Raw genomic sequence first — 15,379 nt, forward strand, 5'->3', positions numbered from 1 at the left:
CCAGTGCAAGTAGATAAATAGGTACCACTATGGCAGGGAAGTAAATGGTGTTTCCGTGCACTCTGGTTTCCGTCATGGTGTCCCGTTGTGCCAGAAGCGGTTTAGTCATGCTGGCCACATGACCCGGAAAGCTGTCTCTGGACAAACACCGGCTCTCTCGGCCTGAAGCAAGATGAGCGCCACACCCCATTGCCACCTTTGACTGGACTTAACCGTCCAGGGGTCCTTTACCTTTAACTTTTACTCTTCAGTAGAATCTAAAGGTGTTTCCAATAAACAATAAGGCTTGACTTCACAGGCTCTTGGAATGAATGAAAGTAATAATCTATTCTGCCTGAGATATTTGGCTTCAGGCCTCTGACACATTTTTATTTTATTTTAATATAATTATCTCTGCTTTCCTAGAGACTTTGTCCTCTGCTGATGATGAACCATTATAATAGATCAGGATTTCATTTAAAGCATAGCTATATACTCCAGGGAAGCTATTTATTTCCATTATCCCAAGACTGTAGCACCCCCTCTGGACCTTCCTGGTCTCTGCTTGCTGGGCTCTAGGCATTTAAAGGTTAGCTGTGCAAGTAAGCTGTGTGTAGATCAGAATAACATCAGCTCCAGAGAGCAATTTCCTGCCTGGTTGAAGATAACCAACACTATGGTAAGCATCCTTTCCTATTCTCTTGCTTTGACAACCACAGCTAATGAAAGGAAGGGAGGCAGGTGGCAGAAATGTACAAAACATATTCATGGTGTAGAGAAAGTGGATAGAGAGAATCCTTTTTTTTCCCCTTCTCCTAATACTGCAACTGACAGCCAGCCAATGGAACCGACTGATGGTAGACCCAAGATAACACACAGCTCATTTATGGAACTCACTGCCACAAGATGTGGAGACATGGCCACTAGTTTATAGGATTCGGAGACATCATCACTGGGGAATGTCTTATCAATGGCTACAAGTCATGACAGGTATGAGGAACCTCTAAATTCAGAGGAGCATGTTGTTGAATACCAGCCCCTGGAAGGAGAGGGCTGTTGCCTTCGCACTCATGATTGTGGGCTTCCCAGAGGCATCTAGCTTTACTATTTTGGAAACAGGACACTGAGATGGAAAGGACTTTTGATCTTATCTGGCAAGGCTCATTTTGCAATATTATGTAGTAGCAGGCTAAAAAAAGAAAGGTATAAGGGCACAAAATTCTCTGTCATTCAATGTAAATGGCTACAAAAGTCAGATGATTTGCCGGTCTGTCTCTTTCTCTCCAGTACGGATTCATCAACACTTGCCTGAAGTCTCTTCTAATAGAGAAATTTGGTGAAGAAACCTGGGAAAATATCAAGTGAGTATGTGTACCTTTCCGACATTGTACGGGTGAGATTTGAAAACTTAAAAGTCAAGCAGGGGATAATTCTTTCAGTTATGGACACACTAGAGAGAAACACGGAAAAAAAGAAGATCCTCGTTGCACCTTAAAGACTAACAGATTTATTGTGGCATAAGCTAGTGTGGACAATTGTCCACTTCATCAGATTCATTCAGAAAGATGCATCTGACATGAAGCGAGCTCTAGTGTGAAATTTGTTAGGTCCACAAATATTTAGAGTGCCACAGTTAACATTTGGGAAGGATAAAAAAAATAAATTCAGAATGGGTTCAGCAACATCTCTGGCAATTGCAGTGGTACATGCACCCTATTTTTGTTTTATACAATGCATGCATGTTCATGCATGTTTCACAGAGGCATGGAGACATGGCCACTAGTTTATAGGATTCGGAGACATCATCACTGGGGAATGTCTTATCAATGGCATTGATAATCTAAAGCAGAGACTCCATCTTAAAAGAGGCATTCTCTCCTGTTTGAGAGAGAAGGGGAAATTCCTGTTTTTAAGAAGGTGCCTGCCAACTGTGGGTTTGTAAGCACTTGAAGAATGATTTTACTGGGTTAAAAAACCCAAAAAAATCTCTCTCTAATTCATTTTGTGTACATTTAAAATGGTTTGAAGAAAAATATGCAAGTAACATTGCAGTCTTCCTTAAAAGTTTTGCATTGATATATTTTTAAGTAGATTGTACACATCGCACAATAAATCATGCTCTCTGTTTCGTTTTATATTCAGATGCTGATGTTAGTTTTGATACTTTTACAGGACAAAAACTGGGATTGAAGACACCTTTATGACATACACAGTTTATGATGATGCTGTCACAATGAAGCTGGTCCAAGAAACCTGCAAAACACAAAGTTGTGAAACATGTTCTGGTTTCATTTATTATCTTTGCGTTCTTTTAATTTTGTCTTTTTAAAATTCTCGTTCTGGCTTTTAATTTACTTTGATGTTATGTTTAACTGTATTATTTGGTTTATATTGTTTTAATCTTATGGAATAAGATTAGTTTAGGGACAAAGAATTGTGCAACCCAATTCTGAACGTGTTTTCTGCCGCCCTGGGTTCTTTGGGGAGGAAGGGAGGGATAGAAATACAATCAATGAATAAATAAAATACTGATGGACAAGTAAAACATGCAGCACGATCCAAGGAATGTTTACTCAAAAGTAAGCTGCATTATGTTCCATTGGACTTAGTCCTAGGAAAGTATGCATGGGGTACAACTTAAATTCAATTGCAAATTGCACTTGTTTCTAGGCAAATTGGCATATCTATATATATATAGAGGGAGAGGGAGAGGGAGAGGGAGAGGGAGAGGGAGAGGGAGAGGGAGAGAGAGAGAGAGAGAGAGAGAGAGAGAGAGAGAGAGAGAGAGAGAGAGAGTCCTGTCAGCTTCATCAGTGGAGCATGGTGCCTCTGCCTTGACTCCAGCTGAAGGCTATGGGGTATCCTTCCCATTCAGGGGTGTGGAATCTGTGGCCCTCCAGAAGTTGCTTTCATCCCTGATTGTTGGGCTAGCTGGCTGAAGTTGCCGTCCCATTACACCTGTGGGGGGGGGGCTACAGGTTTCTCACCCCTGCCTTGGCTAATCATCCAGTTCCCTCATCAGCTGCACTTTTTGCCCACCAAAACAGCTAAATAAATGGAGCTCCTACTGAAATGGAAGAACTAGCCTTGCTCTATTGATGTCTCTGCTGTCCCGCCCATTGCGCTGTGAGAACTGTACACATTTCTCTGAACGGAGAAATTTTGTGAAGAAAGTCATATGATACTGGGGGCATAAACAAATGCTAGGGTGTTGCGTTGAGGGGGGGGACAGGAATGTCTTCTTCATGGCAAAAGGTATACTTTCTGCTGTGCACAGGTATGTCTCCTTCCTGTCCTCTGCCAAACGCAATATTAGTGCTATGCCATGCCACACTCTCTCCTCACATCACCAAACAAGGGGTAGCACTATTGGAGAGGGTAGGGTCGACCATATGTTTCCTGGCAAGTGGGGATGAGATCTTTCTGAGCAGCTGAGAGGTCTCTGCATTCAGACTAGGACGTTGGCCAGGCTTGTGATCTTTTGAGAAGGTATAATGGCTGGATTTTGTTCATACTCAGTGCTTAAGAGCGATTATTCCAACTCTGTTATTATTTGTTCATCTCATTTATTTCCACTCAGAGGTGTCAGAAGAGGCAGTGCTCAAACTTTTCGGGGAATACTTTTTCAGCTTCTGTAAGATGTCTGGATACGACAGAATGCTACGGACCCTAGGAGGAAATTTGATGGAGTTTATCGAGAACCTTGATGCCCTTCATAGCTATCTTGCCTTGTCCTACCAGGTACCTCCTTTGCTGTGTAGACACAATTCTGAAAAGCCCTTTTTAAAAAAAAATAAAAAAAATAGAAAAGGGGGGCGGGGCTGAATCTGTGACCTGGACCTGGCCTGCCAATCCCTGGCAAAACTGAGGGCTTGTTTTCCCTACCACAATGCTGAGGTGAGGGTAAAGGTTTAAGCTGTTCATTCTACCTGAGATGTGATACAGCACTGTTCTCTACTGGGACAGTTTGATAAGTTTAAAGCCCACCTCTCAGCTTAGTACTACGACTGGGAAATCTACAATGACAATACAAGAATTACAATACAATAATTGTTCAGTCCGGACACTGAGATCCAGCACCAAGGGCGTTCTGGTGGTTCTCTCACTGCGAGAAGTGAGGTTACCTGGAACCAGGCAAAGGGCCTTCTCAGTAATGGTGCCCAAGCTGTGGAACGCCCTCCCATCAGATGTCAAGGAATTAAATAACTGACTTTTAGAAGACATTTGAAGGCAGCCCTGTTTAGGGAAGTTTTTATGTTTGATGTTTTACTGTGTTTTTCATATTCTGTTTCGAGCTGCCCACAATGGCTGGGGAAGCCTAGCCAGATGGGCAGGGTATAAATAAAGTAGTAGTAGTAGTAGTAGTAGTAGTAAAAGCAAAACTGAATCCTTTTTCATTCCTCCTCTTGGCCACACAAGAGAAAGAGAGTAGAGGGAGAAGTATGTGATGTAACATGAAACTGTGGTTAAGCATTACGACTGAACTCCACACCGGCATTTTGACTCTGAAAAGTTGCCTGGGAAGGGAATGTGGTCTTTGTTTGGAGAAAGCCCGCTCCCCCCTTAACAGAATTGTCTCAGAGGCGCTTGTCCTGAGGATGTTAGGAATGCATCTCTTAAGAATGTTGAGCATAACTATTGTGTGTAGGATTCCCCCCCCCCAAGAAAATAAAGCAATAGTTTTTCTACTTAGGAAATGAATGCGCCATCATTCCGAGTAGAAAGAACCGATGGGATGTTGTTGCTCCACTATTACTCTGACAGAAAAGGCCTGTATCATATTGTCCCAGGTATGCTACAATATATTGTTCCTTGTCAGTTTTTGCTCTGTAAACCTTTCCATAGAGGGTAGAAAATATGTTTGCACTAATGAACTACCTGTTTCCTATTTTGGGACAATTCCTCCTTCCTCTCCAGTGGTCCTTATGACCCATCCCACATTGTTCAACAGTCTCCATGAAGAGAATTCCACCTAAAAAGCCAGAATGCTTCAACCCTAATTGCTAGAGGAGAGGGAAGTCTGGGCATGTGTGAAGAAGGAAGTGTGGAGCATTGTGTTGGTCCAGGAGCGCCTCTTGATTAATGCCAATTGTCCGAATTATGGAGGAGCCAACCACAAATCATGCTTGAGGTGGAGGCTGGTCCATGGCAGCAACACACTCCCAGGCTGCACCCGCTCTGCCTTTCAAGTTGGCAGACATGGGTTAGCATGGCACAGCGGGATGCAGTGAGCTCCCCAGACCCCACTGGGGAACATTGCCAGGAATTTTGCCTCATAAATCCTGGCTTTCCCCTGCCTGAACCTGAGGAGCAACCACCACTGACTCATGACATGACCGGAAACACAAACGATTATTCTTCCTTACATAGGAATCCTTGAAGCTGTGTCAAGAGATTTCTTTGACAGCGAAGTGACGCTGGAAATTCTTCATCAAGATGTAGAAGAGGAGCGCACTGGGAAGAAAGAACACGTGGTGTTTTTGCTTTCGCAGAATGAGAAAGAAGCAAAGAATGGGATCGAAGAAAAAATAGCCTCTGCAGGTGGAGACTGTCAGGAGGATGAAAAGGTGACAAAACTGGTCCTGTCAAAAGTGGGAGGGGGGGTTAGTTTTGAGTTAGCAGAAACATTTGTGGCTTAGAGAGGGGGAGCAGCCTTGCAAGTCTCTTAAGATATGTACGGTAATAGATGAATGTGTACAGCAAAACTGATGTATACAGATTTAATTATTGTGCTTTATACCTTCTATGGCAACCATGAAGTTGCTCTTTGTAAATGGATTTAGAATATGAGCATGATTCAGTTAATCTTAATTACCACGATGTACCATTTTTCTACCAATGTTCTATTTAGGGACTGGATGCTGCTTTCCAGAAAGGGAAGGGAGAATCTGTGTTGCACCAACTAGAAAAGAAATCTCACTGGGACATTGTGAGGCACATTGTGAAATTCAGGAGAGGTATATTAGAGCCTTTTTAACCTCAGCATGATTATTGAAATGAAAGATGGGCTTCATCAGCATAAATTAGAGGCTGTCCTTGGATGTAAGTATCCTTACAGAAAACTGCCAGATGATGTAATAGATTGATATAATTGGAATGTGATGCCTTGCTGCTTCTCAATTTCACTGATCTACCCTTAAGTTCAGGTAAGTGAAAGCCTGGAATATTATGTCATAGACAGCGATACCCACCCCTTCTGACTACACACACCAAATCTTGTATCCTGCTCCAAATTTTGATGCCATGTTCTCCCCACCACCACCACCAATAAAAATCAGATTGTAAATATGTTAGAAACTGTGTGGAACTGTTTCAGCCAAATCTTTATTATCCAATGAGTAGAGCTTCACAACCTTCAGAATAATGAATATCAAGGTGTAGGGGGGCTGCGGGTTCTGAAAAGGAAAGGATGTATCAATGGAGAATGATCAAATTACTATATACAGGCGAAATGTGGAAATTCAAGAAAAGATTCTCTCTTTGTAAGTTCACTCTGTGTGTTGTCTATCACTCTGTGTTTCATAGAGGACCTTATTCGTACCTTGGAGCCATTTTTTCCTGAGAGACTTTGGGTTGAGGAGAGAACTTTCTGTTGTGCATTTCCTTTCCACATTGTGTTCGATGAAACAGTAAGTTATCTATTGGCCTGAATCCTTGTAGCTGGAATAGAGATGCTTGTTGAGTTGGTCTCATAGTATCTTTGGTTGAAGTATATGCAAAGTTTTAAAATTACGAATGCATGTTGACAAAAGGTTTTGGGTTTTTTTAGTTTAAAAAATTATTTAAGTAGGATCACACATGAAGGTTTTTTTGTTGGTTCTCAAGAGAGTTTGAAAACTTTCCTTTTAGTCATGAAATTATGCTACCTTTCTATCTGCTCCTCAGCTGAGAATCAAGCAGGCTGGTGTGAACATTCAGAAATTTGTACCAGGCTTGCAGCTCTATGGAACCAGATTAGATGAGTATTTCTCTATTGTTCACCCACAAGTTACATTCACAATCTTTAGCATACGGAAGTTTATCAACAGCCAGTTTGTTCTCAAGATACGAAGGGATGCGCTGCCTAACTTGTGGACGAGACGGCCCATGCTAAAGCTCAGAGGTATCAAACAAACTTGCTTTCTGCAGACATCTGAATGCTAAGGACCCCCATGCTAGCACTGTGGTGGCAAGGAAACTTGAGAGATGGTCAGCTGGAGTTTTATATAAAAAATGGTTGGATGGCTTTGGAAGACTCCCACATTTCTAGATGTTAGTTTATCTATGTGATTCCATTGATGGATTGCTTCCTGTAAGTGTCTTGAAGTGATTTCACAGAAATATATATATATATAGACAATTAAAAATAATTCCATATTTAAAAACAATTTAAAAGTCAATGCAGAAATAGACAGGTATAAATAACTCCACTTAAAAGGCTGGCTGAGAAACAAAGGTCTTCAATAGGCACCCCAAAAAAAGAAAATAAAGATGGCACCAGAATAGATGCAACCACACTAAGGGCCAGATTCATATACAGTATTATAACTTATTTCATTTTTTTAACGAAAAGGACAAATGATCTGGATGGATTCCATGCAGTGCATGATGTACTTGTGCTCACCCAAGTTGCGCAGTTTGGAGGAACTGGAAGAGCAACGGATGCACCTCTCTGACATTGCACAGCACGACACAACAAGGGATCTCATCCTCTTCAACCAGCAACGGCTGGCAGAGATAGAGCTATCTAACCAGCTAGAGAGGAAGAAGGAAGAGCTAAGGATTCTCTCCAAAAACCTGGAAGCGGAAAAGAAGAAATCGGAGGCTCTGCTGTATGCCATGTTGCCAAAGCATGTGGCCAATCAGCTTAAGGAGGGCAAAAAGGTGGAAGCGGGTAAATGCTTTTTATTGTCCTTTCATGCTTTTGTGGCAGCGAGGGTATCACTGTAATGTTTTGAAAGACTGGGCAGCTACCCAATTTCAAATGGGAAATTCTAATAAAGCAAGACAGAAGGGGTTCGGCAGATAGTCTGGGGAAAAATGGCTGATACTCTAACATTGCTGATTTTGCAGGTTTGGCCTTGGTTGGTTCCCCGAGTTCTGCTGGGAACTCAAGATCAGAGTGGGGTGTATGTCTCATAAATAAATATATTACAGTATGATGAGCTTGAGTGATTTCAGCTGGAATGTGGGGCTATAGCTTGCTGTTTAAAGTGTGTCAGAAGTATTGCCATCTAAGCGATTCACCTCAGCGCAAGAGGATTCAGAGGATATGTTATTCTTTCTTTGCATATTTTTACATTAAAAGCAGATTTTGAGAACTGGAAAGTTCTGTCTGAATGCATCCTGATTAAAAGTGTCCAGGACCACATGCAAAGGTTTGCTGCCTTCACTGACAAACCCATTGGTCCAATAAAATGTAACACTAGTCTAAGCCACTTGAGTCCATCTTGAAACAGAAAGACTTTTCACAGTCTGGGGTTGCCAAGCTTTTTTGGAATAGAGGGAGCATTTTGAATTTTGAGAGGGTGCTGGGGACGCAAGTCACAAAATGGCTGCCATGGAGTGTGGCATAGCACAAAATGGCTGCCATTGGGCATGCAGCATAGCACAAAATTAAAGAGACAACCACCCCTGACTGCCTTATTCTTACCTTGGGAAATCAGCTATATCCTACTGGTCCTAATGAAGGAGATTGCACATGTACCAATGGTGTTGCTGTCTAATGATAAGAAGCAATATTCCTCAGTACCAGAGGGAATATGCAGGGTGACCATAGCCACAGCCACCGCCTGGGAAGAGTGGGGCCACTACTGCCTGCTCCTCTCTGCTCTACCTTTCTCTCTCCTGCCACAGGAGTTTCCAGTCACCTCAGGCAGCAGCAGTTGTGTGTGCATGTGGCAGTGGAGGCAGCAGCGGCAGGGCGCCATTTCTGCTTTGCCTTGAGCGGCAAAATATCTTGGGCTGGCCCTGAATGTGGAGATTGGTTTTTCATCTCTAAACAACAGAAGGACCGAAGCAAATGGCACTGTCAACTGCGTTGGCCTTACAAACAGAATGGTGTCTTGTTTTTGTGGCTTAAAATAAACAAAACAGACTTTCCAAAATAGCCATTCTTCTTTTAATTATTCCCTAGGAGATTTTAGTTGCTGCACAATACTTTTCAGTGATGTCGTGACCTTCACAAACATCTGCTCTGCCTGTGAACCTATTCAGATAGTGAACATGCTTAATTCAATGTACTCAAGATTTGATCGGCTAACTAGTGTCCACGGTGTTTATAAAGTAAGCGTTCTTGCAATTTACACACATTTTCATCACTTATTCTGCCTTTCCTGCTCATCTTGATGTTTATAGCTGGTTGTATCAAGCCCTATCGCTATGAAAAATTGTTTTAGAATGATGGACACAAGGATGAGAATGAAAACTGAAGACTATTAACTTGTCAAAAACATTAAATTGTCAAGCCTTTCCAGACCAGTTTTTCCTTCATATCATTTCCCTCTGCAGAATGCCAGTATTCTTGCCTCCTTTTGTTCCTGTAAATATTTCCCCTGCTACCTAGAGCAGGCATAGGCAAACTCGGCCCTCCAGATGTTTTGGGACTACAAGTTCATCATCCCTAGCCAACAGGACCAGTGGTCAGGGATGATGGGAGTTGTAGTCCCAAAACATCTGGAGGGCCGAGTTTGCCTATGCCTGACCTAGAGGATAAACTGCACCAGTGCAACCTTTTAATTGTGGTGGTGGTGATAATGTATTATGTTAACTATCCAGGACAGATTAATGTCTCCATCTAACACTGCCCACATAGAAACATAGAGTTGGAAGACACCCAAGAGTCATCTGGCTCAACCCCCTGCAATGTAGAAATCCCAGCTGAAGCTGAGGAAATGTTGTGTGCTTATTAATAAGCCTTGCTAAATGGGGCAACTGGCTGTGGACCCTTATGAGAGCAGCCCCTGAGCTATAGGTGAAATATAGGAAGGACATCTCTCTGCGTGGGACAGGAAAGTGGGGATTAGTCATGGCACGTGTTGGCCAAGGAGTTTTCTGTCTTCCCATCCCTACAGTATGTCTCTCTATTGCCTTACAGGTGGAAACAATAGGAGACGCCTACATGGTTGTAGGAGGGATCCCAGTGCCTGTCAGCAGTCATGCTGAAAGGGTGGCTAATTTTGCCCTGGGCATGAGAATAGCTGCAAGAGAAGTGATGAACCCACTCACAGATAAGCCTATACAGGTACATTTGATCTCGACTTCAATTGCATGATCCTATGAATGCCTAACTCAGAAGTAATTCCCACTGAATTCCTGCAGTTGGCAAGGCAGTTGGATGGGATGACCTCCCAGTTCTCTTCCAACTCTGGATCTCAGTTCCGGCACCTCTCAGGTGGCTGCCACTGCCATTGTAAGAGAATACGGGAGGCATTCATAGTGAGTTCCAGCACCTCTTTTTTCTAGAAAAATAGCGCTGTTGGAAGGTGTCCCTGTTAGTTATGCCTTTAATTACCCTCCTGTGTCTGGTGAGACACTCAGACATTGCTATATCCCATTAAGGACTCACTGTTAAAACCGTGTTCATGGAAGACAAACTTACTCGGCTACAAGTGATCACCAAAGAAGAAGAATCCCATATATTACTTTCTCAAATGTTCCAGAGTATTTCAGTCTGGTTCTTCCATTGCTGAGCTATCTCTCATTATGCTGCAGTCAGTAGGAAGCCGACTAGTTTGCTGTGGTGCAGAAAGTGTTTTTGAATGACGGCCTTGCTAAATGTAATGTTATACTGCAACAAATCCAGGAGGCTGAATGAAGAACAACCAACTATTTCTTTTAGAGCTGTAACAGAGAACGCATTTTCCTTTGTTGTGTTTATGCCAGCAGATTAGAATTGGGGTGCACACTGGACCAGTTTTGGCTGGAGTGGTTGGGGAGAAAATGCCCAGGTATTGCTTGTTTGGCGATACAGTCAACACAGCTTCTAGGATGGAAAGCCATGGACTTCCAGACAAAATCCACCTGAGCCCAACAACGTTCAGGTAAGAACCTGCAAATCAATCGCAACACAAGGAAAATTCTCCTCTTGTCTTTTCTACATTGGCAGTACCAAGGCTATCAAATCCCAGACATTTTGTGGGATCTGTGCTGTCCCTAGGACCACTACCATGCTCCACATCAATTACTGAATTATCTTCAGGGGTAGGCAGTGAGAACTTTTGTAGAGCAAAGCAGATGACCTACTGATGGGTACTACTGCCTTTCTCATATTCCAATTGTCCACTCTATATATCAGGTGTGGGGAACCTCTAGGTGTTGCTCAACTACAACTCCCACCATTGGCCGTGCTTGCTGGGGCTGATGGGAGTTGTAGTTCAGCAACATCTGGAGGGCCAAACGTTCCCAAAGCCTACTGCAGATCAATAGCAACATTTTCTGGCAGTGGATCCTTATCTAGCCAAAAGAGTGCTAGGTAAAGGGACCCCTGACCATTAGGTCCAGTCGTGACCGACTCTGGGGTTGTGATGCTCATCTCGCTTTATTGGCCGAGGGAGCCAACGTACAGCTTCCGGGTCATATGGCCAGCATGACTAAGTCGCTTCTAGTGAACCAGGGCAGCGCACGGATACACCATTTACCTCCCCGCCAAAGCAGTATCTATTTATCTACTTGCACTTTGACGTGCTTTTGAACTGCTAGGTTGGCAGGAGCAGGGACCGAGCAATGGGAGCTCACCCCATTGCGGGGATTCGAACCGCCAACCTTCTGATCTGCAAGTCCTAGGCTCTGTGGTTTAACCCACAGCGCCACCCGCATCCCTTTAAAAGAGCACTATCCACACAGAAAATGGAAATATCAGCAGGCTTGGGGGAATGGCAGAGTTTGCAGAAACACAACCAATAATTTGGGGGGACGACAGTAAAGTGGGGGGCAGGCACGCACCACATAAACAGCCAGAGAGGACTGAGAATGGTCAGCGGGACAAAGAATGCTGCTGGACGTGGAGATAAGATAGAATGGTGGACTTTGGGAGGGGACATGGCTCCACACAGCAACACTTGTTGCGAGTCCCACTTGTAATTTCTGTTAGGGCTGTGTACACCCTATACCTTTAAAGCACATTCTTTCCCTTGAAGAATTCTGAGTGCTGCAGTTTGTTCAGAGTTGCTGGGAACTGAAGCTCTATAAAGGGTAAAATACAAGGCCCAGAATTCCTTGAGTGGGGAAAAACACGTTCTGAACATGCTTAAAAGGTATGGGGTGCACAAATCCTTAGATGCATAAGCGTCAAGGAGGGTAGAATTTGGCGGCGTGGAATCGGGTGGAGGAGCAGGCAGTATCATGAGGGACAGAGGTGTTGGACACCTGAGGATTTTGGGAAATGGGTGAATTGTGAGCCCCACAATTGCTGTGCTTCTCGCACTCAACAGAGCATTATCACACCAAGTGTTTGAGATGGTGGAAAGGGGAGAGATACAGGTCAAAGGAAAAGGGAAAATGACAACGCATTTTCTGAGGAAAAACCTCCACGCCACCGAGAATGAAATAATGGGACGACTGGAAGAGACATCTGGTAATGGCGACGGCAATGGTGTGAGTCTGTCGAGGGACAGAGAAATTCTTATATTTATAGCATCATGTAAGGTGTCAGTTCTGAAATGAAATCGCTCTGCTACCATCTACATTGCTTGATGTATCTACACTAAGAGGTTGATGTATTTATCTCTATATTCTTGGATTTAGGTTCCATGGGCAGGCCTAGTTCTTATGAAATCAAGCGTTGTTTTTCCTACACTTTATTTTTGTGCCTCGCTGTGCAAAACTGCTTCTATTTGTAAATGAATCTGCCAAGTTTCAAGGCCACCATGGATTTGAAATAAGACTCCAGTCAAAAGCTCACGTCACCTTACAATTAGCCTTTTGAACGCACAAGATTCTTACTTGCCTTTTCCGTAACGGATTAATCTTGCTCATGTGCTTTGGTGAGATACAAAAATGGAATCCTCAGCTCAAATTCAGAGAAAACCAAGCAAAAACTAACAGAGAAACAGGCATTCCAGTTGTTGTTGTTTTTAAATGCAGTAATAATAATTCTGCCTCAATATGTTGGTGCTGGAATTTCCAAGCTGATGCACTTTTGATGGTTCTTAAGTTTTTATTTCATTTTTAGCTGTTTGTTTTGGTGCTTTGTTGTTTGCTGTCCTGGGCTCCTTTGGGAAGAAAGGCAGGATAGACTTTTAATAAATACTACTACCTTCGTTCCCGAATGGCCTAGTTGTCAAACAAATCGGCTCCCAAAAGCTGTAATTGTTCTGGTTTGCAAATGTTTTTCACAAAGCCAAATGTCCAACGCGGCTTCTGACTGAGTGCAGGAAGCTCCCGCAGCCAATCGGAAGCTACGCCTTGGTTTTCAAACGGTTTCGGAAGTTGCACGGACTTCAGGAACCAATTATGAGGAGGTGTGTTAATTTGTATAGAATTTACACAATACTAGCCCTTTTCTTTTTTTGTTGAAGCAGACACTTTGGAAAGCGATCATGGCAAGAATGTTGCAATAATGAAGTATGCTGAAGATTCTCTTACGGCCAGGGACGCAGAGCATTTAGAAGATGTGGCAGGTTTGTTACAATGTTCACCCAATGCACAGAAGCTGTGGGATTAGTATTGGTTACCATACTCATGTTTATCTCCCCAATTTTGGAGAGGGAGGGGGGAAGTGAATAAACTCACCATCCCTCAAAACTTTTAGCGGCCTCAAATAAATCTGCTGCTATAGTGAATCCAGAAGGCTTGATTCAGTTGGTGCAATTCTATAAGTGCAAGGGCTTTTGAACCTCAATGGAAGAGAATGGGTTTTTTAAAAAATCAAGTATTAAATAAAGGAAACACATGAGATAAAATTGCATGGTATAATTGAATATGTAGCAGAATAAGGGTTGCATAGAATGCCATGGAGAAATGAACTGGGAAGTGATATGTGATGGGCAATGTATGTATGATGAATGTAAAATTCAGTACGTTTCCGAGCACAATTCAAAGTGTTGGTGCTGACCTTTAAAGCACTAAACGGCCTCGGTCCAGTATACATGAAGGAGCATCTCCACCTCCATTGTTCTGCCCAGATGCTGAGGTCCAGCGCCGAGGGCCTTCTGGCGGTTCCCTCGCTGCAAGAAGCCATGTTACAGGGAACCAGGCAGAGGGCTTTCTTGGTAGTGGCACCTGCCCTTTGGAACGCCCTCCCACCAGATGTCAAAGAGAAAAATAACTACCAAACTTTTAGAAGTAATCTGAAGGCAGCCCTGTTTAGGGAAGCTTTTAATGTTTAATAGGTTATTGTATTTTAGTGTTTTGTTGGAAGCCAGATGGGCGGGGTATAAATAATAAATTGTTGTTGTTGTTGTTATAAAAAAAACAGTGGAAAATGCAAATTTAAAAGGGGGGTTGCTGATTTCCCCTGCCTCTTGGAACTGTTGTCGCTTTGATTACCTAGGTGCAGAAACATGCACATTCCCTTTCAAAAATGAGAATTGAACTGAATTGGGGGGGGAATATTGCGTGAACTATCATTACCCATGTGAATTACTGTACTCCCTTACGGCAGCAGACAATAATGGGGCTACCTCTAGGATGGGTAACAAATTGGCTCTAAATTAGAATATTCCTGATTGTTTTTCTCGCACCTTTGGTTTCCTTCTCCCTGGTTACCTGTTAGGGGCTGAAAGTGATGCTCCCCGCGGAGAGGATTCACAGCAGAAAAAAGAAGTCTCACTTCCTAATCTGTCAGAGAGTGTGGCTCCCTCAGCACTTTGCGTCCTGTTTTAGAAAAATGGTCATATGAGGAATGGAAACTCAATGGGGGGGAGGAGGAGAGAACTTCTGCATTTTACCTACACTACAGCTTGGAACGTAACCGTGTGTGATGAATTAAAGAAACGGCAAAGGAAGGGCAGGCAATGTTTTGCTGAGAACAAATGGTCCACTTCATCCTTCTCTTAAAGAGTTTGCTCTCCTTACAGGCCAAGCATGAAAGGCTTTGTGTCATTTTAAACTTCTTTCCTTCTTGTAATGTTTGGCCACATTGGATAGGATGAGAGAAGCCACAGGAAGCGCAGTTCTCCTTTCTATGCAAAGCTATGTGATGGGGGGGCTGTTTGTCTGTATGTGCATAAATACATAATTGATGAATGATACGGGTCTTATATATTCTTTACTGGTATATTTATGATTGTTTTAAAAGGTGTTCTAAGTCGCTTGGAGACCTTTGGGTAACTAGTGACCAACAAAGAACAATAGACAATAAACTGTCTGTCAGAAACAGGGCTTAGCTTTAATCACCATTCTCACAAATCAGGATGAATTATCTCAAATTTATTTATATGAATAATCGCATCTGACACAATGGAATTAAATTATAAAGCAA

At 42.9% G+C, this 15,379-nt stretch overlaps 1 protein-coding gene across 2 annotated transcripts; it reads left to right on the forward strand.

The window, feature by feature from the left end:
* Window positions 1-1,206: 1,206 nt before the first annotated feature.
* LOC309367011 (guanylate cyclase soluble subunit beta-2-like) lies at window positions 1,207-15,379 on the forward strand. Of its 2 annotated transcripts, none has more exons than XM_081906226.1 (15): window positions 1,207-1,340; window positions 2,152-2,246; window positions 3,560-3,720; window positions 4,673-4,769; window positions 5,350-5,546; window positions 5,831-5,936; window positions 6,505-6,608; window positions 6,865-7,081; window positions 7,532-7,852; window positions 9,095-9,243; window positions 10,055-10,201; window positions 10,846-11,000; window positions 12,390-12,532; window positions 13,476-13,577; window positions 14,672-15,379. In XM_081906226.1, exons 2-15 carry the CDS (start codon window positions 2,180-2,182, stop codon window positions 14,779-14,781), a joined length of 2,076 nt encoding a protein of 691 aa, XP_081762352.1. In that variant the 5' UTR covers window positions 1,207-1,340; window positions 2,152-2,179; the 3' UTR covers window positions 14,782-15,379. The 2 variants fall into 2 exon arrangements, with proteins under 2 accessions (XP_081762352.1, XP_081762353.1); XM_081906227.1 differs by having other exon boundaries at window positions 13,479-13,577.

This window comes from Podarcis melisellensis (assembly GCF_964234715.1).
Source record: "Podarcis melisellensis genome assembly, chromosome: 3".
NCBI lineage: Eukaryota > Metazoa > Chordata > Lepidosauria > Squamata > Lacertidae > Podarcis > Podarcis melisellensis.